The sequence below is a fragment of the Odocoileus virginianus genome, chromosome 13 (assembly GCF_023699985.2).
Source record: "Odocoileus virginianus isolate 20LAN1187 ecotype Illinois chromosome 13, Ovbor_1.2, whole genome shotgun sequence".
Lineage (NCBI taxonomy): Eukaryota > Metazoa > Chordata > Mammalia > Artiodactyla > Cervidae > Odocoileus > Odocoileus virginianus.
In genome coordinates, this window is record NC_069686.1 from 15,748,784 (window position 1) to 15,772,897 (window position 24,114).

At 38.4% G+C, this 24,114-nt stretch overlaps 1 protein-coding gene across 4 annotated transcripts in view; it reads left to right on the top strand.

The window, feature by feature from the left end:
• CHN1 (chimerin 1) overlaps window positions 1-24,114 on the top strand; it is a 202,563-nt gene that overhangs the window by 168,870 nt on the left and 9,579 nt on the right. For all 4 annotated transcript variants that reach the window (XM_020889078.2, XM_070475995.1, XM_070475996.1 and 1 more), the window contains 3 exons: window positions 10,909-10,993; window positions 20,878-21,051; window positions 21,823-21,900. In XM_020889078.2, coding sequence (XP_020744737.1) covers window positions 10,909-10,993; window positions 20,878-21,051; window positions 21,823-21,900 — 337 coding nt within the window. The remainder of the gene's footprint in view (window positions 1-10,908; window positions 10,994-20,877; window positions 21,052-21,822; window positions 21,901-24,114) is intronic.

Below are 24,114 nucleotides of genomic sequence, written 5' to 3' on the forward strand. Positions count from 1 at the left end.
TCAGTAACTATGCAAAACAATGGAATAACATCTTCAAAGTACTCAACAATAATAATAAAACTATATTCTAGAATACTATATTCAGTAAAAAAATCTTTCAAAATGAAGACAAAATATTTTTTAAACAACAACAACAAAAAAAAACCTGAGTGATTCCATCACCAAGAGACCTATAAGAATGTTAAAGGAAGTTATTCAGACAAAGGGAAAATAATACCAGATGGAAATTTAGGTCTGTACAAAACAATAAAGAATGCCAGCAATAGTAAACATGTAAGTAAGTGTAAAAATATATTTTTCCATCATTGTAGTGCTTTTTGAAAAATTAATTTACTGTTTAAGGCACAAATAGTAATATATTGTGTAGTTTTGTACAAGTAACACAAATAACAGTAGCATAAAGTATAGGGTCGAAAGTGGAAATGTACTGTTGTAAGATACACTATACATGAGGTGGTATAATATTGTTTGAAGGTAGACTGTAATATTGTTAAAGATGTATATGGTGAACCGTAGAACAAACTCTAAAGAATAAAACAGTTATAAGCCAATAGTTTGGACAGAATGGATTCATAAAAAGTATGCAAGAAAAAAACCCAAGTGGAATATATAGAAAACAAAATCGAGGTGTAAAGTCAATTTTATTAAGAGCTACACTAAATGGAACTACACTACACACTCCATTAAGAGAGAGGTTGTTGCCAGATTGGATTTAAAAACCAAGATGCAACTGTATTCTATCCGCAAGAAACCCACCTTAAAGACAGAGAAATAAAAAGATTTATCATATAAACAGTAATTCAAAGAAAGTTCAAGTGGCTATACTTAAACATAGTAGTTTTCAGAACAAGAAGTATTATTGGCAGTAAAAAGGGTAAAATTCATCAAGAGGACATAATTTAAAATTTATATGCACCCTAATATCAGAGATTCAAAATACATAAAGCAGCAACCGAAAAGTGAAATGGGCAGATCCACGATCACAGATAGAGATCTCTGCACTTCTCTCACAGTGATAGGACAGACAAGTAGAACAAATGTAAAATCAGTAAGGATTTAGAAGACTTGAACAACAGTATCAAACATGGTATTTGCAGAGTATTCTACTTGGCAACAGCAGAACACACCAACTATTCACGTGAACATGAAAGATTTACCAAAATAGGCAATATTCTGGGCCATAAAACAAGTGTCAATAAATGTAAAAGGATTGAAATCATATAAAGCATATCTTCTTACCACAACAGAATTAAATTCAAAAATCTGAAAATGTTTCCACACGTTTAGAAATTAAACTTACTGTTAATTAAAGAAGTGATCATAGGAACATTAGAAAATAGCCTGAATAAGAGGAAAACTACAGCATACCAAAATTCATGGAATGTGGCTAAAATAGTTCTTAAACTGAACTTTGTACCATTAAATGCTTATTTTTGGGGAAAAAGGTCAAATTAATTAGCTAAACTTTCACCTTAGGAAACTAGAAAAAGATGACCCAATTAAACCAATAGAAAACAATAGAGAAAATTTGGATCTCTTTTACTAGAGCTTTAAAAAGAGTTTGAACTACATAATCTAAGAATTTTCTGTGTATTTTAGTCAAACCTTTTCTAGGTGATTAGAGGAATACTCTATTCATAATAAAATAATAAACTTCTTCAGATGACATTTTTACAACTATGAGCCAAAAAAGAAACTGAAACCTGGCTTTGAGGAAATGTTACTATTAGTACAGACTTGGCTTTGAGAAATTGTGGATCATAAGATAATGTGGATTAGTCTGAGCTTTTTTGTCTCTTAGTGTTCAGTTTACATCCTATAATGTGGTATAGAGATTATCTGTCACTCAGCTTTGTATTGTACAGTGGTTTTTATTGCACAACCTAGTTGATTCATTTATTGTATTTTCCTATTATCCTTTCATAATATGACTTTAGGAGATTGATATTTTGAAGTATTGACTTACTGTGTTGATTTTTCCCTACTGATATTTAAATGCAACATTAGTCCAAGTAATGAAACTAAACTTTCAAAGTAGAAGTTTTAGGTATGTTGTTCAACATTTTAAAACTTTTTAACCATCATTCGATTTTCAGACAAAGCTCTCATTAGAGCTCCTATAAAAAGAAATTAAAAGAAATTTGCTTCTGAAACTTGAAAAATGGCTAAACATTAAATTATAGGTTTTATAATGCTTTAAACACCCATATTTTAGAATGGAAAGTTTTAAAATTACTGGGTGATATTTATTGTCATATCATTTATTACACAAACTTCACCTTGTAATGTGATAAATAAAATAAATGCTTGAGTAGTTTGGTGTTTCCACTGCCTGATTCCTGGATTTCAAGTTGATGGCTCTGTGTAAGGGGCCAGGCTGACAGCTTAGAACATTGACACCAGGAACTGTGTTCGTGTTTTAGCACTAATGAAGTTGTGTTTGAGCCTAAGCAAGTTCACTTGTCTATACCACATTAACTCAGCTGTAATTTTAGAGATATTTCTCCCTCACTGGGATAGTGTTGATGTGGAAAGATAGATCATGAAGGAAGCCATAAAGAAATTTAAACTTTGTTAACAAGTCCCAAGAGGGTGACAGAGGATGAGATGGTTAGATAGCATCACCGACTCAATTGACATGAACTTGAGCAAAAACAAACTCGGGGGGATAGTGAAGGACAAGGAAGCCTGGTGTGTTGCAGTCCATGGTGTCGCGAAGAGTTGGACATGACTCAGCAACTGAACAACAAGACCCTGTATAGGATTGTGGTGAGTGGACTGTGTGAAGAGAACTGACAATACATTACTTTTTCTGTACATGCTTATGTTTAAAGAACTGTTTTTTATACCAATTAATAAAAATCATTTTTTTCCCATTTATTTTTATTAGTTGGAGGCTAATTACTTTACAATATTGTAGTGGTTTTTGTCATACATTGACATGAATCAGCCATGGATTTACATGTATTCCCCATCCCGATCCCCCCTCCCACCTCCCTCTCCACCCGATTCCTCTGGGTCTTCCCAGTGCACCAGGCCCGAGCACTTGTTTCATGCATCCAGCCTGGGCTGGTGATCTATAAAAATCATTTTTATGTTTTCCATGTGGGAGCAGAACTAAATTATTAACAGTATCCTGATCATTGTCCTACTAGTAAAGCATGGCTAGTGTTGTTGTAGCCTGACCATGTTACGTTAGCTTTTTCCTGTAGTTATTTCTTATATTTAGGGGGATACCACTGATTTGTGATATGACCAAGGTATTTCCAGGAGTCTCATGATATCTCCCTCAATTCTGAACAGTTTTCTCACTCTTGAAACCTGAGTTCTTTGTCCTCCTTTTCACAGTGATACCTCTGGCGGTATTAACTACTTGTGTGGTGAAGTGAGTACCTCATAGCCCCTGCACGTCATGGGTAGTAGCTGGTTGTGGACGCTGTTAGCACCTGGACACCTGGCAGAGTTGGACATTTGTCAGTGCTTCCATGCACACACAACCCCCTTGAGGTCGGCCAGAGGCCATGCCCCTCCTCCTATACCAGGCGCCCTCCAGCCCCAAGCATTGCTTGAGGCCATATTTCAGCATGTGCTCCAGGCACTCCTGCCTTTCCTGCCCTGGGCACCACCTTACACTAGAACAAGTCGGGGAGGCATGGCCAGCACCATGTCAGTGCTGCCGGCTTAACCACACCCAAACCTTACTGTTTGGTATAGAGTTTTCCTGAAGAATGTTAAGACCACTCATAGTTTAAATAACAAGGCAAGAAGTATTGCTCTGATACTAAAAGAAAAAAAGTGTTAGTCGCTCAGTTGTGTCCCATTCTTTGTGACCCCATGGACTGTAGCCTGCCAGGCTCCTGTGTCCATGGGATTCTCCAGGCAAGAATACCGAGTAGGTAGCTATTCCCTTCTCCAGGGGATCTTCCTGACCCAGGGATCAAACCCAGGTCTCCTGCATTGCAGGCAGATTCTTTACCACTAAGCCACTAGGAAGCTATAATACTAAAGATACTCCTATTTTTAAGTTCCCCCTCCCTACCCTTTTTTTTTTCCTGCAGGGTACCTCTGTATGGTTTTAAGTGTTTGTTGCTAATGATAATAACCAGTGTTCTGCAGTCTCATTATTTAGTATCAATCAAAATATACCTTAACCACAAAGAGATAAGATTAGTACCAAAATTCTAAATCCCAGACCTTTTGGATCAAAATTAAGCCATCTCAGTAAGACTAACATTGGCTCCTTAAAAGAGTACATTCAGCTGCCTTAAAGATAAAAATGAAAAGAAAAAAAAAAAAAAAAAAAGCCTTTCGTGCCCAGCTGCCTGCCTACCTACATTCCTTTCCTTTTGATTTTGATCATCTGTTCTCTCCCTTCGTTGCCTAATATCACACTGGAGAACTGACTCATCAGAGCCTCCCAAATGAAGAGCGGTAGCTGAAATGTCATTCCCACCTTTCCAGGCAAACTTTCATTTCCCCTAATGTTCTTATCGCCTCCGACGTATATATTTGCAGCAGGCTTTGCAGGCACTCTCCTTGGCTGTTTGCATTCATGCTTATTTCTAGAGGTAGTGTTATGGCTTGGGAGGAATAATGAAGATGTGATTTTTTCTTTCTCTTGCCATAGCATAGAATTCTTTTCTGCTGTTTCTGTTACTGACATTCAAACTGGAGATGTGAACATCAGAAACCTGAGAAGCAGATGTGCTGGTTTTCTTATGGAAACCAGGGTTTGGGTTAGTGTGACAGGAGGCCCAGTTGAGAACAGCTTCAGTTTTTATCTAGATTGATACCCAGGGGACAAAGGACCCTTGGCCTGTGCCATGCGGACCCCTCAGGAGCCCACCCGTCTCCCTCCTTATCTGTCCTTTTCAGCCTGTTTCTGACCGCTACCCACCCTGTGACAGACTCTGTTGGGTCCGTTAGTTAATATAGTCTTTCATCTTCGTTTTTAAGGTGATTGATGTGACAGGAAGTATTCACAGGTGAGAGCAATCTCAGATGCCATGGTAATAAAGTTGTCTTTTTTCCCGTTGCAAAAGAGAAGAGGTCCTTAAAACAAGTTGCTCTGCCCTTTGTTCATGGCAGTATAATTCACACCATGTACTATGTCACTTTCATTCATCAAGATGTACCAAAAACTTTGGAGGTGGCCTAGAAAAAAAATACCTGTGGCTAAATTAAAAGGTAGCTTTTCTCAGGACCATCTCTGACCTCACTAACACTGTTACATGCTAACGCTGGTTGGGATCAAAACATTCCCTAAAGGAATCCCTTTTTTATAAATTAATCAAGTGATTGGTTTAAATAACCAGAAGGAAGAAATAGTGCCGTTTATAAAGGAATTGGTTATTTTCCCACCTTACAAAGCCAGCATATGTCATTAAGGTCATACAGTACACAACAGAAGTTGAGGTGGCCTCTGCTCATAAGAAACAGTAAATAGAGGCTAAAGAATGTTATAGAACAAAATATGATGCTACTAAGACGTTCTTTTTCACAGGACCAATATCCCTCAGGCATAGCTATAAGAAACACAGACAAGGAACCAGAAATTTGGTGGGTTTGGTTTGGTTTGGTTTGTTAATGCCTTCAAGAGGAAGATAGGTGATACATTTTCTTGATCTACATTCAGTGCTAGCAAAGTTACCTTATCAGATTTCCAGGTTTACAACTAAGAATTAGAGGTGGGAAAAGGGTTAGGAAGAGAGAAAAAGAGCTGACAGCCTTGGAGAATAAGAAGAGACAGGAAAACTAAAACACAGACTTACATAAACATAAAAATCTGGGACAATTTACAAAAATTCCCTAAAAAATTACACATGGAAAATGTCACTTAATGAGTATCTGTTCATTGTGTTATGAAGACGTCAGTAATCTTGGTTCCTGAGTGCTGACCTGTGCGGATGTCTGCGAGTGTTTGCTGTATACCACAGGGCATCTCAGGCACCAGCTGATCTCTCTAACAGCCTTGCGCTTGCCTGAGCTCCTTGTGAACCACTCAGGCCTCCTTTCTTCCAGATTCCAGCCTAGCTCTCTCTCAGCATACTCCTAAGCAGAAAGAACCTCCAAGATGCAACTTTTGACCTTTTAATTATTGTATTTTGAATGCCCATTACATTTCTGATTCAATCGCTCTGAGACGGGTAGTCGTAATACAGCCACATCTGGTGAGCAGAATTATCTGCAGGTGTCATTGCCCTGGGCTTCGTCTGCAGGCGTAAAGCGCCCTGCTTCTGTGGTGCCAGGCGGAGCAGAACAACTGGAACCACACAGCCGTTCTCAGTTCTACAGTTGGTACGACTGACTTGTTACAGGTATCTTTTTTTGAATCAGTAAAATATGTAAAATCACTGATAATGTAAAACTGCATATAAAATAAAACATTCAGATAAAGCTCAAATGTAACACAATCACCCTTTTTAAAAGAAAGTATGCATCACTTTTTCTTTAATGCAGTTTACACTGTTACAGTAGTGATAGGATTATAATGCCATCCAGGAAAGAGACTTGATTTCAAGTACAGCAGCCCTTCTCTGAATTTCTGAGCAGTTCCAGTTCCTATTCCCCACTTTTTCTAAACTCGTCATTTGCTTCATGACTGCACTTACTTCCTAACACAACAGCAACTGAACCGTCAAGTGTGAGCTCCCTTAGCCTTCTGGGTCCCGGGCCCCCACCACTCCTGCTCTGCACAGCCATCCTCTCCCCCTTACCCTTGGCCCTCCCACCTCAGGGAAGGGGAAGAGTCCGTTTTTTTATTCAGAGCTAGTCCTTCTGCCCTGGTCCCATCTCCACTGGGTGCCCTCAGGAAACTCCCTCCACGAGCTACCTCCTCTGTCTCCATCCCTTCCACTCTTCCCCTCCCACCTCACTCCCACACCTGTTCCTCTGCTCCTGTTCCCCCTGTTAATGCCATCTTGCCTCATCAACGGGCTCCAAAACCTAAGACTTGGCCCCAGTCCTCCTCCTCTCCTTTGCCTGTGACTCAGTCCGTTACCGAGTCCTACTGATCCTGCCTCTGCGTTCTCAGTCAGCACTGCCTGAGCTCAGGTCCATGTCATCCGGCACCTGGACCACTGCTGTAGCAGCCGCCTGGTCTGTCTTCCTCCAGCCTTGTTTCCTTAAAAATCTTCAGTGGCCCTGCATTGCTGACTGAACAAAGTATACGTTTGCAGGTATGGAAGAGGCCCCATCTGCCCCTCTCTGCTCCTGCCGCGCCAGTCACTCCCACCCCACCCACACTGAACTGCCTCACAATCCTCTAAACATCCCATTGTTTCGCTCCTGGTGTGTCTCTGATTTCCTTGGAGCAGCCTTTCCTAATGCATCCTCCGACACACACAACCCCATTTAAGCCTGATTCTGCTCACCTGGAAGCCTCAACTCATTCATCTTAACCAGGCAACGCCCCTCCCCAGCTGCCCTTATACTTTGCAGCCACTTTCAGAAGAGGCTTTTCATGTTGTATCTAGCAGGAGAAACCTATGGTGAATTCCTTGAGCCAATATTTTAAAAAAATTTTGTATATGTCATCACTTAATGTTTGTAAATGAATAAAAATGATTAGTGCATGAATGATGTCCATTTGTTTTGATAACCTTTAGGAGGATCAAAGAGACACAAAGACTACAATATTCAGTTTTTAAAGTACAATCCAGTGTCATGGAGTCAGGAAAGTAAAAAAATTTAAGAAATAACAAGTTTTAGATACAAAAATTCAAAAGGAAATTCATTTAAATCCTGTTACACAAATACTAGTTTAGCAAGCTTCTGGTGCTTCAAGGCCTACTTCTAGAACCATTTCCTTGAGAGCTTCAAAACCTGTCCGGGAAGGAACTGAATCAAGAACAGTTTCCTAAAGATTGCTTTCTGAGATGCATGTGTGATCCTGATTAAAGAAATGTCACAAGGTTTTCAAAAGGCCACATTCACTACTGCTTTGTGAAGGCAAAGCAGGGAATTGGTTCTATAACAACATCTCAGTACCCAGCACTGTTTGCCAAGAGCCCTTCTTTGTTCCAGTGATTTACACACCAGTGGAACTTAAACACCTTTTATCATGAATAACGGCAGGTACAAAACCAGGACTTCTCCACTCTTCTAGTCCAGTTTATTAACGTTACCAAGTTAAGTGACACTGGATTATCCTGAGATTGCCTCTAAAACTAACTTCACAGTTCTGTAGCTATTTTGTAACTATATAACTTTTAAAATATGAGTCAGTGCTATCTATTTCACTCAGTTGCCTCAGATTAAAAGCAAGATTGCATACTTTATCCAGTTTTATTCACTCAGAGGAACATAGGCAAAAACAAAGACATCAGACACTGTCTGGATGTTAGTCTTGGGCTCAGCTTCAGGAACTCCAGGAAATGCTTTCAGTTTGCAGGCTCTGAACATCATTAACAACCCAGAAGCAACTGTGTCTGCATTCCTGACACTTCCATAAAAAACATAGACAGGATTATGGCCTTCCCACCCCCCCCAAAATCAACACAAAGTTTTGTACTTGAGTTCACTTGGCAGCGACCAGAGCCACAAGTACATACCTGCTTGTAATGAACCCTGGGCTATCCACTGTTGCCTTATATGGATATTTTGGCCAGCAGTAGTAGTTTGAATTTTAATATACCATATTTCATTGATTCTACTACATGTTTTTGTTTCTTGTGGTTTTTTTTTTTTCATTTTAACATCTCTGAAATTTAAAATCTGAAGCTTATAATCAGTGACATGCCATAAGTTAATTGGTGATTTCTCTACCTGGAATATATGTATCTTACATTCAGAGCAAGTCTTATGTTCAGTGGCATCTTAAGTTTGAAGTTTATTTATATATTTGTATCAGTCTTAAAATCACTTACCAATAAACAAGTGAGACCTAATTAAACTTAAAAGCTTTTGCACAGCAAAGGAAACCATAAACAAAATGAAAAGACAATATACATAAGAGGAGAAAATATCTGCAAATGAAGTGACTGACAAAGAATTAATTTCCAAAATATACAAACAGCTCATACAGGTCTATCAGAAACAAACAGTCCAACCAAGAACTAGGCAGAGGACCTAAATAGACCTTTCGGCAAAGAAGAAATACAGATAGCCAAGACACATATGAAAAGAAGTTCAACATTGCTAATTATTAGAGAAATGGAAATCAAAGCTACAGTGAGGTACCACCTCACACAGGTCAAAATGGCATCCTTAAAATGTCTATAAACAATAAATGCTGGAGTGGGGTTAGAGAAAAGGCAACCTTCCTATACTGTTGGTGGGAATGTAAATTGGTGCAGCCACTATAAAGAATAGTATGGAGGTTCCTTAAAAATCTAAAAATAGAGCTACCATATGACCGAGCAATCCCACTCCTGGGCATATATCTGGAGAAAACCGTAATTCAAAAAAATACAAGAACCCCAGTGTTCATTGTAGTAGTATATATATAATATCCAAGACATGGAAGCAAGTTAAATATCCATTGACAGAGGAAGGGATAGAGAATATGTGGTACATATTTATAGTGGAATACTACTCAGTAGTATAAAGAATGAAATAATGCCACTTGGAACAACATGGATGAACCTAGAGATGATCATACTAAGTGAAGTCAGACAAACATATGATACCATTTATATATGAAATCTAAAGGAAAAAAAAAGACACAAATGAATTTATTTCCAAAACAAACTCACAGACACAGAAAACAAATTTATGTTTACCAAAGGGGAAAGCGGGCCAGGAGAGGAATAAATTAGGAGGCTGGGATTAACATATAAACACCACTATATATAAAATAGATAACCAACAAAAAGCAAAACCAAAAAAATCACTTAGTTTCTAAGACCAGTACATAAACAGAACAGCAGTGAAAGTGACAATATTAGCTGTAATTTCATTGTTTGCAAATCAGATTGTCACACTATGGTTTTGACTCTTGTATTACTATTTTCTGCAGGAGGAAATAATATATTTAAGAAATTTTCTCAAGTAAATATAATTGATGCAGATCAGTAACTTCCTTGTTCCCTCTCCCTTTTCTTCTAACCTGTTTCTTGAGTACATTTTCAGCCAATATTTGCTCAGAAGTCTAGAATGTTAATAAGATGTTTTTTCCTTTAATTCTTTAATGTTCAGGACTTGGATGTATTGTTTGTCTGTTCTACCAGTGTTTTTTCATCTGGTTTAAGCTAAAATGGCTTCTCCTTCCTATGCATAAAGTCTAGAGATATTTTAATGTTTGAATTCTTTGGGAGTCCCTTTCTTAGGGATAAAAGAATCTACTGCAGTAAAACTTTCATGAGCTGGGAAGATGAGTAATTATTGTATTCACAGGGTTTCTGATTAACTGTAACTTCTGTAGTTTCTAAAATATGTTTTCTTGGCTAACATAGTAAGTATCAAAACGGTTTTGAACAGAAATTGGCCCTTTTTGATGATTCTGTTGTGACCAGTCACCACATATCACCTTCAACACCCATGGCCCCAACTGTGATGACAGAGAACAGAAGGTGGCTCATCCGACAAAATCCTAACAGGATCCAGAAAGGTTTTACATCACTCCTCATCCTCCTCCGTGCTGTAGCGCTCAGAATACGCCAGTGCTTGCATAACATGTAGATGAAACTGCTTACATCTGGTGGGAACCAGTTGGAAAGTTCCACTGTGAAAACTGTTTTCAAAAGTAAATCACAGGATATTGGCTTGATTTATCACCATTTCTAAAACAAGGAGAAGATCAAGCTCTGAAAGACATTTTAAATGCTTGATTCCACTTAACCAAGGTTTTTGTACATGTAACCGTATTGTGCCTCTTCATACTAACTGTGACTTGTGTATGAGTGCTTTGATGGGAAATAATCTCATGTATGGGTTTCCCCTGGCCACTTTGTCACTACTCTTTTTCAGGTCCATACATTCAGAGGGCCACACTGGTGTGAATACTGTGCCAATTTCATGTGGGGGCTCATTGCTCAGGGAGTGAAATGTGCAGGTAAGAGCTCTTTTCTCTTTATTGAGTAAGACATGAAGTTATAAGGAATAATTTACGAGGAGACTGGCTGTTAGGCACATACAATGGGCTGAATCCCTATTTGCTCTTAACATGCAATAGGCCGAATTCTCAGGCATCCAGTTTGGATATTGATATTTTATCTGCCTTTAACCTTCTTATACTTAATGGGAAGCAGTCTGATCCATTAAAAAGAGGGAAGTCATCTTGTTCAGAAAGTCTGATAAAAGGAGGTAAAAGTAAGGCAGTTAAATTTGCCTTGCCTTTGATGTTGCAGTAACTAAATTTGTAAAAATGATTTTTTTAAAATCAGTGTACAGGGACCTATGATTGTTGCCTTAGAAACTGAATTTTAAAAGCTTTTTAAGCTGAATTGTCCTTACTAAATTTTGTGAAATCAAATTGAAGCTTTAAAAACCTGTGAATTTATCTTCGAAGATGATTATCATATTTTGAAAAACCACTTAGTCACTGATACTTTGTTTTTGATATTTTGAAATCTTGAATTTGCCAAATCCTTTTTATAACATATGACTATAGTATTTTAGATTTAAATTTAGAAACTTGTAAGATTTCCACATAAATAACCAGCTCAGGGATTTATTGAAATGCTTTATGAAATAAGTGTTACTGAAATCATGTGAAATTCATTTATATAGAACAACTATACTGAGTACTGGCCATTTAGTCAACAGCTCTAAATTCTGGCATAGACTTAATAATAATTATTTGTTTCAAGTGTGTGATGTTAGGTCATAGAAGTTTCTGCTATTTAAATTTTAAAGCTAAAAAATATGTTCCTACATGTTTTTTGCATGAAGCTTAACTCTAAATATGTATATGAAGAGTAAAGTATTTTGAAATGGTAACTGAAGTAACTCAAATTTAACACTAAAAATCTACATTTCTTTTGTGGCATGATTCTTAATGGAATACTTTTGTTGTCCATTATTTGCAGAAACTTCTAGAGTCTGACTTTTTTATCTCTCAATTGCATTTTCTTTGAATAGCAAGATAAGTATGCATTGCATATGAGCATTCCAAGTTACCCACCCCCCACCTTCAGTTATGACTTCCTTAGCACCACTAAGGCATAATAAGGTTCCAGGCATATGTTACTAGCCAGATCCATTCATGGACTTCCCTGCTACATGGAGCGATAAGCATTCCCCACGCCTTGACTTTGAACTGTGCAAAGGTGTCCTTCAAGGAGAGCCTCAGCTCAGAGCCAGTCTGATTCCTCCATCATCCTAGAGGACTGACAGCCCCATTTGCAGATTTCTGCCTAGAGAGTAAATGAGATCATTATCTTTCTGGCTGGTGGTTGCCCAAAGTCAGTATGAGGAAGCATCACTGGGAAGGCTGTGGTTGAGCCTTGAACTGAAGGGGACCACAGTGGAACATGGTGGTACAGTTAAGATCAGCCACATTGTCGTGGTGTTTCAAAGGCAAATGATGTACACTTTCCAAAGCACAGATCACCTGTTCAAAGAATGATGGTCTCGATAAGCCTGGTTTGCCTTTATGACATAACCTTGACCAGCTGAGACTGCAGTGGTTTTTAAACACTTTATGACTGTCACTAACTCAAAACCTTTTCTTTCACTAGAGTGATGATGTGTATCATGTATGTTTTGAAAGAGTGAAGGCCATCTACATGAGAATTCTGAGTTAGCTATTAGCAGAAAACTAGCACCACACATATGAATAATTTTTGGCAATATGCTACAGTCCTAAATCATATTTGAAAGAAATATTTTCGAATGTTTATGATAGTAATAATGTGAAGGAAAAGAAAGAAAATGATTCATCCCATCCCATAGGCACTGACTTGATTGAATAGCCTTTTCTTTTTATGGTGAGTAAAGGTCAAGAATGTAAAGAAAAGCTCATTGGTTTTATGTTATATCTTGCCTTCAAAAGCATTATATTCTGTGTGATTGGAACTGTATTACTGAGCTGTGTAAAACAGGTCAACCCAGTTTTTAAATGTGGAAGGTTGGGATTTGAATTATTCTATGACAACTAATTACATTTAGATTGACAATGAGATTCTTTCATCTAAAATGGCTCATCCTGATCTTTGAGCCATTTACTATATTTAAAACAAAATGCAAAGAATTAACAGAGAGAGAACTATGGTAGGGTGAACACTGGCTGCCCACAAATGTTTGCTTCCTAATCACCAGAACCTGTGACCATGGCACAGGTGTTGCCTTTCATGACAAAGGAGACTCTGTGACCAAGTTAAGGAATTTGAGATGGGGAAGAGTCCTGTGGACTGTCAGAATGGGCCCAATGTAATCATAATTGCAAGAGTCCCTAGAAGAGCGATGCAGGAGAGGCTGATTCAGGGGAAAGATGGAAGCACAGAAGCAGGGGTCAGGAAGAGCAAAGATGCTATACAAGCTGGCTTTGAAGGGGGCCACGAGCCAATGAATGCAGGCGGCCTCTGGAAGCAGGAAAAGGCAAGAAAAGAAACAGACTCTCCCCTGGAGCCTCCAAAAGGAACACAGGCTAGCTAAGGCCTTGATTTCAGTCCAGTGAAACTGATTTTGTACTTCCGACTTCTAGAACTGTTAGATGATACGCTTGTATTGTTTTAAACCACTGAGTTTATGATAATTTGTTACAGCAGCAATAGTAAACTAATACACTAGCCACTAAACATTAAAGCTGGTACTTCCAAAGAAAAATGGCTTGCTTACAACTTGTCAGAAAAGAGATTATCTATCTGCTTTTGACAGCTTGCTTTCTTCTGGTTTCTTTTTTTCAAAATACACCAAGGCAGAAGAGAGCTTGTCAGGAACTTTTAAAGAATGTTTGGCAAAAGCAGCAATTTTGTATCCCACCACCCTTTTTTTTTTTTAAACATTATATAAAGTGTTGGGTGGTGTTCCAGTCACCAGGCTGGCAGCCAATAGTGAGCAACCTGTCCCTTCAGGACCGAACGCTCTAGGCTTGCTCAGCCGCCCACACAGACAAGGACAGCGGAGGGAACAGCAAGGGTATGCATGGGCCTGGAGTCACTGCAGACGTGCTCCCCAAAGCCCCATAGTCGGCGTTAAACATCTCCGCTGCCAGTCTCCCTTACTCTCGCCTTCTTTAAACTGAGTAAAACGACATTGCAGGGGACCATCTAACTGCAGCTTGGGAGCACTGCTCCTCCTACTAAAATAGTTGTGAGCAAAGTAAGTAGCGTTCAGAAGTAAAGGGCAAAGGATCATTGTCCTTCAGATAGAATAATACTAGACCATTTTTCCTTTATGAAATGTAAGCTTATAGGTTAAAGTAATCTATTATTATTACATAATCACTGAGATCATCAAACATCCCTCTCATTAAAAAGACCATTATTCTACCAGCATTCCTGAATTGTTTTTATTTAGCCTGCCCAGAATATTCTAAGAAGTTAAGCCGGATGATAATTGTAAATCAGACCCATCAGCTTAGTGTTTGTTATTTAGGAAAGTGACTTCATTTTTCCAGTGTATCATTGTCATTGCTGCCAGCCCTCAAAAGGAAATAGCAGCAGTTTCTTCCTAATAATAAAATGTATTTATTGCTTTGTGTATAAAGCACTTAACTTCTAGGTTGGAGAAAGGGAAGTAATGTCTTTTAATTACTGCTTTGATTGTATCTAAAAAGTTACATTTGTCCTTGTAACCCAATGAGAAATTGGTCAGACTTGCTTAAGACTTTCATGTAGCTCCTTTAATACATGAAAGCGGTATTTTCATAAATATCCCAAAAAACAAAATATTCTTCTTAATTTTGTTGGTGAAAATAAGGCCTTCTGATGCATGTTAAAAATGGGCTAGTCCCACTTTTCTGGGGTGGTGGTGGGGACAACTAAGAGACATGTTTAAAAATTATTTGCAGTTATTTAAAGTGGGAACATGCATAGAAAAGAATGAATAATTACCTTTCTTTTTAAAACACACATTAATATTACCCCTTAATACTGTCAGTGGAGTATAAATATCAGCTATCTATTTCAGAAATAGGTTTCTGTGCTTTTTAGATATAAAACACATTTTTTTGTAGAGAACTCAAGCCCAGAAAATCTGACAGTAACTTCAAGTTAGTAGTCTTAACAGAAATACTTTATAAGGATAGAATAAGATATGTTTTGAATTTCTCATTCCTCCTTTCTTGTGTTTATTCTATGCTTATTAACTTGAAGAATTGGGAAGGGACAATGTGGTTTAATTGTAACATAAAAGTAACCTGCCAAGCCAAAAGATGCAACAAATGAAATAATCTTTTATGGATTTTTTTTTTCATTTATAGTGTAGAGCTTCCCTGGGAGAAATGAAACTATATAGGAGTTATATGACTTTAATAAATAAGTATGAAAACCAAATAAAGTCTTAATGGCAAACTGAAATATTGATATACTGCTAGTCCCTGAAGCAGCAATTTTCAGAGCACGCTCAGAGCTGGTATATTGCACTGTGAACTTAAGGGTATAAAGATGCTTTATTTTAATGACTTTGCCCTATCCTTTGGTCCTCTGAAGGACTTCATATCCAATCCTGCCAAAAATTTGGCCTTTGAAATTTCTAAAATTGAGCATAATATATTGTCCCATAGTTTAATCTTATTCAAATGGAAGAAAGAATATCAGTTTAGGAAACATTTCCATCCTCATTAAAAACTAAATCTGACCATAGTCATCACTTTATCCAGTTTTCACCGAATCACAAATAAATTAGGCGTTTGCTGATGTTTAAAATGGGAGATAACTGCAGACACTCAAAGGAAGAAAAGTTAGTATCAGACCATTAGTGAAGGTTGAGGGCAGGAGGAGAAGGGGATGACAGAGGATGAGATGGTTGGATGGCATCACCGACTCAATGGACATGGGTTTGGGTGGACTCTGGGAGTTGGTGATGGACAGGGAGGCCTGGCATGCTGCGGTTCATGGGGTCGCAAAGAGTCGGACACGACTGAGCGACTGAACTGAACTGAGTGCCATTCAGATATTTTGATATTCTGTGTATACATTCAAATTTTACTGTTTCCTTTCTACTGGATTTCCATTTAGAGTTTATAGTTAGGAAAGAATGTGACAAAATAAGATATAATGGGTAAGTTTTATCACTGCTTTTTAAACGTCCTTGCCAGATCATGTATCGATACCTATGTAACAGTAAAATACAGCCGTGTCTTTTAAACTTAAGTATATACAACAAATAATAGAAACAACACACATTATTGAATAAGAGGTTGAAAACAGCAGATTCATCTTTAGCTCTGAAAATAATAACTCAGCATACATGGTGTACTGCTAGTGAAAAGTGATATATATCACTGAGTGGGAAGACCACAGGCTAGGAATTAAGAAACCAAGGTTAAAATCTCCTTTCTGCCACTTTTTGGCCGAGTAACTTTTGAACAAATCCTTCAGCCTCTCTGTGCCTCACTGTCTTTGTGAAATGAAGACTCTGGGGTAGGTTATTAATGCCAGCCCTTTCTAGCTGGTTCTGTGACTTCTGTACACACACTTAAAGCATTAAAGTATCTTAAAGTAACTTAAAGTACCTCAGCATTATTTTTAGATAATGAAGCTCTGCCGACTTTTATACTTCTAAAATACTATGTGAGAGTTTTTCCAGTGCTAGAGGAGATGAATAAATAGTCTTTTTTTATTCCTCACAATGATGGTAACAAAAGATCCTGGACAGAATATGTATGTCAACTATCAAAAGACTGTGAAAGTTCGGTATAAGAAGGAAGGCTGAGACTTCCCTGGTTATCCAATGGTTAAGACTTCTTGCCTTCTAACGCAGAGGGTACAGGTTTGATCCCTGGTCAGGAAGCTAAGTTACCATGTGCCTCGGGGTCATAAGACCAAAACACAAAAAACAGAAGCAAGATTGTAACAAACCAATAAAAGTCTTTAAAAGATGGTTCACATTTTTTAAAAAAAGGTGGTGGCTAAGGAACTCAGAAGTCAGTTGCCTGGTGGTATTTTGGAGTTTTTTTTTTTAACTCCTGTGTATCTCAGCCTGAGCATTAGAGACGCCCACAAGTCATAAATGCCAGCAGACACAAAAAATAATCCCGAGAGAACCGGCTCTTCCTAGGCAAAGTCCTGGGGAAAGGGCAGCTGAGCCAGACAGAAACCTTTTAGCGCATCTGCATTCTCCAGGTGGGCACCATGACAAAGCCACGTTGCTCCCCCGCCCCCCGTGGATGCTGCAGCAGAAGCCTGTGGGTAGATCCCGGTTTTCCACCCCACTCTGCAGTCACAGGGTTGTACTTCTCTCCTGTGAGTCTGTGAGTGGAGCCCTGTCTTCCCCCACCATCCTGCAGGAAGAAAGTGGTACCCTTCCTTGGCTGAGCCTGTGGGTGGAATGAACCCTGACTTTCATCCTCACCCTCTAGTAGAAATAGCACCCATTCCGCCTAAATCTATGGGCAGAGCCCTGTCTCCACCCCTGACCTGCAGTAATGAGGCAGCTGAGACCATGATCAGAACTCTGTCTTTAGTGCCCACCCCGCAGTCCCATGCAGCACAGTACTCCTCCCCAACCAGGCATGGAGGCAAACCAAGACTTCATCTCCACCCTGCAGTAATGTCTAGGACCTCTTCACTGCCCAGAATGTGGGGTACAGTCTTGCCATTTGAATAACATACAAGTTTGGTGGGCAAAATAGCATTGCAAAAGCATTACAAAGGCTTTGTAAACTAGGTTGACATTTGAAACACAGCCTATATAGTGTCCCAGGATATGCATTCTAAATCTAAACAGCTTAACTACCTGCTAAAGTTGAAGATTTCAATAGGGGCCACACAGTCTTATAACACTCAAAATATCCAGGATGCAGTTCAAAATTAAACTTCGTTACCAGCAACCAGGAAAATCTCAACTCAGATGAAAGAAGACAATCAATAGTCACAATATTGAGGTGATATAGATGTTGGAATTATCTGATAAGGAAAACAGCTTTCATAAAAATGTTCCAAGAAGCAATTAGAAAGACTCTTGAAACAAATGAAAAATAGGAAATATCAGAAGGAAATAAAGATATAAGAAAGAATTAAGTGGATGTTTTAGAACTGAGAAACTTATGAACAAAATACCCATAGGATGGGCTCAGTAGTATTGATAGATTGGATATGTCAGAGGCAGGAATCCATGAACCTGAAAAATAGATCAGTAGAAATTATCCAACCCAAATGAGAGGGGAAAATAGATTTTAAAAAGTGAATTGAGCCTCAAAGACCTGTAGGACAGTAACAAAGGATTTAACATCTGTTTTGTTGGAATCCCGGGAGAGGATAAGTGGGAGGGGTAAAAATATTTGAGAAATCAGTGGCTGAAACTCCCCAAATTTGGTAAAGCAGTCAGAGAAAAATGATGTACCTGCTTGGAGGTACTTTTCTGTAAATGAAATGTACTAAGAACTGTGTAGATGAGGAAGCAGCTATAACCCCAGCATCCAAGTCCTTTTCAGGGCCTGGCACTCACATCTGACAAACAGAATTGGCCTAGAGGTCAGCTTAGCTCCTGACCCTAAGCTGATCATGACAGTGCCATTCAAGGAACCCTGGGGCACTCCCTAGGAAAGACCCCTCGGTGTTATTTCCTTCTTCTGAATAACAACGGAGTCATGGTACAACCTCACATTAACATAATAATAAAAACTAATGATAGATCCAATATTAATGGGTAAATACTATTATTCCCATTCTACATAAGTCAAAGAAAATCTTAAGTAACTCACTCAAAAGCTCACAATTAATAGATCTAGCTCTAAATTATAGAAGCTGTCCAAAACATTAAAATGTTCAGGATAAATGAGGTCTTTTAGGTGGACATTTTACCACCAATTTGCCTTATGATTGAATCAGAAATCTTATTTATATCTAATACGGAATAAAGAGAAATTTAGGGTTTGGGTCCTGGTCTCATTTGGATATTACTTGAGTATGTAGAACAGTGTTGGGTCATTTCTTCAGATGGCGCACTAGAGCGCCTATGCCTGGCAGCCTTTAGGTACCCAAAGCAGCAGCTGTTGTTCTTTAGTGATGGTAATGTTTGGACACTGTCAGCACCGTGCCATCTCCCGTGCTATTCACTTACAGACAGACACCTGCAAAGACCCAACTTCCCTCTACACCAAACCTATCTTTTCACTTGGGAGATGCTCAGAACATAGGACTTCCTCCCTATGAGTCACCACAGGCCTTAAGTTCTTTTGTCAGGTTGGCCAAAAAATGTCTATATATTTGATGAAATAACAATTTCATTTTTAAGCCATGGCTAATTTTCCTTGTCTCTGTTAACTGTTACTGTCGTATATAACTCAATTGCAACTTTACCAAAGGTCATAATGATGATCATTGTCAGTATTTGCCTCACATTTTATAATATGCAAGTCACCTTGACTACATTGGCTCCTTAATTCTTATAGCAATTCTGTGAGGTGAATGTTATGCTCCCCTTTCTGCCCAAACAGTACGCAAAGCTGAAGCTTACCCAAGGACCACAGACAGTGGTAATGGCATTGTATGGTTTTCAAATCCATTGTGTGCTAAGTCGCTTCAGTCGTGTCCAACTCTTTGTGACCCCATGGATTGCAGCTTGCCAGGCCCCTCAGTTCGTGGGATTCTCCAGGCAACAATACTGAAGTGGGTGGCCATGCCCTCCTTCAGGGGATCTTACTGCCCCAGAGATCAAACCTGCATCTCTTGAATCTCCTGAATTGGCAGGAGGGTTCTTTTACCAACCACCACCTGGGAAGCCCCTAATCCATTAAGACCTGGCTATAAACTGTGTGTAACACCCCCACTTGGATTGGATTTACAAGAGGTCAGTGTCAAGTTTTCATGTGCTTAAAAATAAAAGGGTAACATTTACCAAAAAACCAGAAAGATAAAATTGAGTTAAATTATTCAGGTACAGTCCGTGTTTCCTAAGTCTAATTTAGACAAATATTTGTATTTCTGTCTCATCTTCGAAAATGCCATTGTGCTCTTCTTCTTCTTGAAAATAAAATGTCTCAAAATGTTAACTGGAAAATACTTGGGCTCTGGCATTTTAGAATTATAACCCAATAAAATGACAAAGCAAAGGAACAACTTCAGTAGAGGCAGTATGGTATAGGTTTTAAAATCGTGGACTCTACAGTCTTTGTAGGCTTGAATCTTGGCTCCACAATGTACTAAATGCTGTAGGTAAGTTAGTTAACACCTGTGTGCTTGGTTTCATCACATTTATAAAAGGGAAGAATAATAACACCTGTTTTATAGAAATTTGTGAGCTTAAATGAAATAATGTAAAGCACTTGAAATAGTGTGCTTGGCATTAGTAAGCTGTTAATGATAGCAGTAACAAATAATAACTATAGGTATTTTTAGCTATCTAGATGTATTCTATATCATTATCATATGCATATATTTAAAGAGCTATGAGTATATATAAGTATGATCAGCATCATTTTAAGAGGGCCCTTGGATACTCTACTTTTGGGGGTTCAATTCCACTTCCTCAGATTTGTTAAAATGCAGTTATATCCCACATTGAATATAATTTTTATATAACTTTAAAGAAATGGATAAATTTTTAATTGGCATAATATTACATTTTGTAGACATTTAATTGAACACTTATTAACTTTGGTCTGGGTTGGTATTCTCTTGAGATCATACAGTGAGTAAATGATGGAATATGAGCTGGAATTCTAGTCTTCTAACTTAAAATTTTCCAAAAGAGAGAATGAGAAGAATATTCCCCTCACTGTGCTGGCTGAAAGCTAGTCTTTAAACCTAATTCAGGTTGAGGTGTCTTGCCAAAATAGAACACTCAAAATTCTGAAAATAATAATGAATTTTTCCTTTTAAAATTCTTTAGATTGTGGTTTGAATGTTCATAAGCAGTGTTCCAAGATGGTCCCAAATGACTGTAAGCCAGACTTGAAGCATGTCAAGAAGGTGTACAGTTGTGACCTGACGACACTCGTGAAAGCCCACATCACTAAGCGGCCCATGGTGGTGGACATGTGCATCAGGGAGATTGAATCTCGAGGTGAGGCCTTTCCAGCGGGGCTCAGGGCAGTCATAATTCCCCGCACAGCCAGGCTTTCTTCTGCATGTTTAGGGGGGAATGATTTCAGATAACAATCTGACAGTCTGAAAGCAGTTAACAAGTAATGAACCAACATGATTTCAAGGTACACTTAACCAGTTATAAGAAATAGTATGCTTAAAAATATATTTATGGATGATGCTTCCAGTCTGTAAAACTTGATATGTAGATGCCAGTTCTTTTTTCAGTTTTTATACTTTCCTTAGGTCCAAAAAACAAAGAAATTTAAAAAAAGAAAAAAAGAAAAAAAAAGCAAAGAAATAAATGCTCTGTTTAAAACTATCCTAGGCCAAACAACCAAAAACCAGAACTACGCCCTAATTAGTCTCTGACACTTTGGAAATAATTGCTATGGGCCTATTAATATAGCTTATCTCAGTCTTCTCATGTAAAAGAATTTATGGTATAGTAGTGGTGATGAAATTATTTCCCTTAACACTTAAGGCATTTGATCTAGTTAGACAAAATGATGAGCCAAATTACAGATATTCAGGTGACAGTAGGTCAGAATTAAAGAACTGTGAGTAAAACTATTTTATTTTAGGAGAAAAGTATGAAGAGGTTTCTAAACATACATATTTCTAAACATATATATTTCATCATTCTTCCTGACACATTACTTCTCAGCCTGAAGGATGACAAGAAGTTAAAATCTGAGGAAAGGACATTACCCCGAAGAGACTAATTAGCTCCCCTGTTTTATTTTTACAGGTCTTAATTCTGAAGGACTGTACCGAGTCTCGGGATTTAGTGACCTAATTGAAGATGTCAAGATGGCTTTTGACAGAGGTGTGTTTTCCAGCAGGTTCATTAACTTAGGACAGTAATACCCTACCCAAAGAGACACAGTTTCTTATTTTATTCTTTCCATTGTTTTTCTAAATCACTAATTATTATTATGCCAAATAAAATGACTTAGCTTATAATTTTTATAATTTCTGTATTAGTTGTAAGTATTAAGCTATTAAATTTCAGGATGAGAAGGAAGTATAAAATTTAACTATATTACCAATATTTGAGTTTCCAAGGCTGGTCCATGTTCACCAAAATATATACAGAGCAATTAAATTTACCAGAAACCATGGTGAAAACAGTGGAGGTGAGTGGGAGAGGAAGGGATCTAAGGCATTACAGAGCTCAGATTTCCAAGGTCTGTTGTGGCCGACCTAACTCTGCCTGCTGTGCATGCCTCCCCAGCATCTTGTCATCCAAGTTCAAGCTCATTAATTTTTATATAAGAAATTTAGGGTTTTGACCACATGCGCTAATTAGCTTACTTCCTGAAAGCTTTACTTCTGAGTTGATATGATCTATTTGGTAAAAAAGGAGAAGCTTTGTGAATTTTCCTGTAAGTTGGCATTCATGCTTAGCACTTCCCAGCTAATTGACTGTTGGAATGGTATTACATGGTCAAAGTAGTCTTCTCTCCAACATTGTTATGCTGAAGTATTGTATTAAATCTCCAATATCACAAAACTGCCAAAATATGTGGATTTGAAAGACCAACCAGAAAAAAAAAAATTCAAGCTCATGTGTTGGGGCAAGAATCTGAGAGAACCTGAAGACCTTCTGGCCTCAGACCCCTCTGTGGGAGGAGGGGCCCAGCCAAAGAAAAGCTCAGTGCAGCTTTTTCTTTTAACATTTAAATTAAGGTTTTGTTCCCATGGTTCTCTGATTTGTCTTTGTTTTGAGCACTGGAATAAGTGGTACCAAAGAGCTGTAAGCTTGAATATGGGAAGTAAAAAGAACAGGAGTTGTGATCGAGAACAGACCCTTTTCTTTGTAAGTACACACTTCTGGTTCCATCACACTCCTCTCCCATCACAGACCTCTAACAGCCACCAGAGGCAGAAGACAAAAAAAATGAGATATTATCATCAACACAGTAAGAGGAAATCTAGGTCAGCCCACATACTTGACAAGGTTGAAGAAGACGAGGCGAAGAAATGGCATCGGGAACAACTCTGAATCTACACAAGGTTGAATGTTAAGAGGCATTTCTTTTTCTCTGGAAGGTAGCAACTGATCAAGTCCATTCCCAGCCACTGGCCGTGGGAGATTTGCCATATAACCCCTCCTTTCTTGCTCCTGGCCAGTTTCCTCTGTTAACATCTCTCATTCATATAATACAGTCTGTTACAATTGTGAGCCAACATTGATGTCAATACATTATTACTGACCAAAGTCAGTAGTTTACATTAAAGCTCGTCTTTATGTTGTACAGTTTTGTGGTTTTGGGCAAATGCGTAACGTCACATATCCACCATTACAGTGCCATCCAGAACTTTCACTACTGTACCAATCCTTGCACTCCACCTGTTCTTCTTCCCCTTCCTCCCCTGAATGCCACTGATCTTCTTACTGACTCCATAGCTTTGCCTTTTCCAGATTGTCAAATAGTTGGAATCATACAGTATGTAACTTTTCCAGACTGGCCTCCGTTACTTGGCAATGTGCATTTAAAGTTCCTCCGTGTCTTTCATGGTTTGAGAGCTCATTTATTTTTATCACTGAATAATATTGTTTTTGTGGGTATACGACAGTTTATCGGTTCACTTATTGAAAGCCACCTTGGTTGCTTCCATGTTTTTGGCAATTGCAAACATAGCTGCTAGAAACATTTTGTGTGCAGGTTTTTGTGTGGACAAAAGTTTTCAATTCCTTTGGGTAAATACTAAGGAGTATGATTGCTGGATTACATGGTAAGTGTTTGTCTAGCTTTGCAAGCAGCTGCCTGTTTTCTGAAGTGGCAGCTCCTCTTTGTATTTCTGCCAGCGACCAGAGAGAGTTCCTGGGGCTCTACATCCTTGCCAGCATTTGGTGGTGTCGGTGTTCCGGGTTCTAGCCATTCTAATAGCTCTGTAGGGAAGAGGCTGCTTTTTCATCCTTAGAAATCTTCCATAAGCCAAGTGGAATAAAAGAAACTAGTATAAGATCTAGCTCAGAGTAGAAATTAATTAAATCTTTAGTAGATGAAAATTGAGCTGTTTTAACAAAGTACTG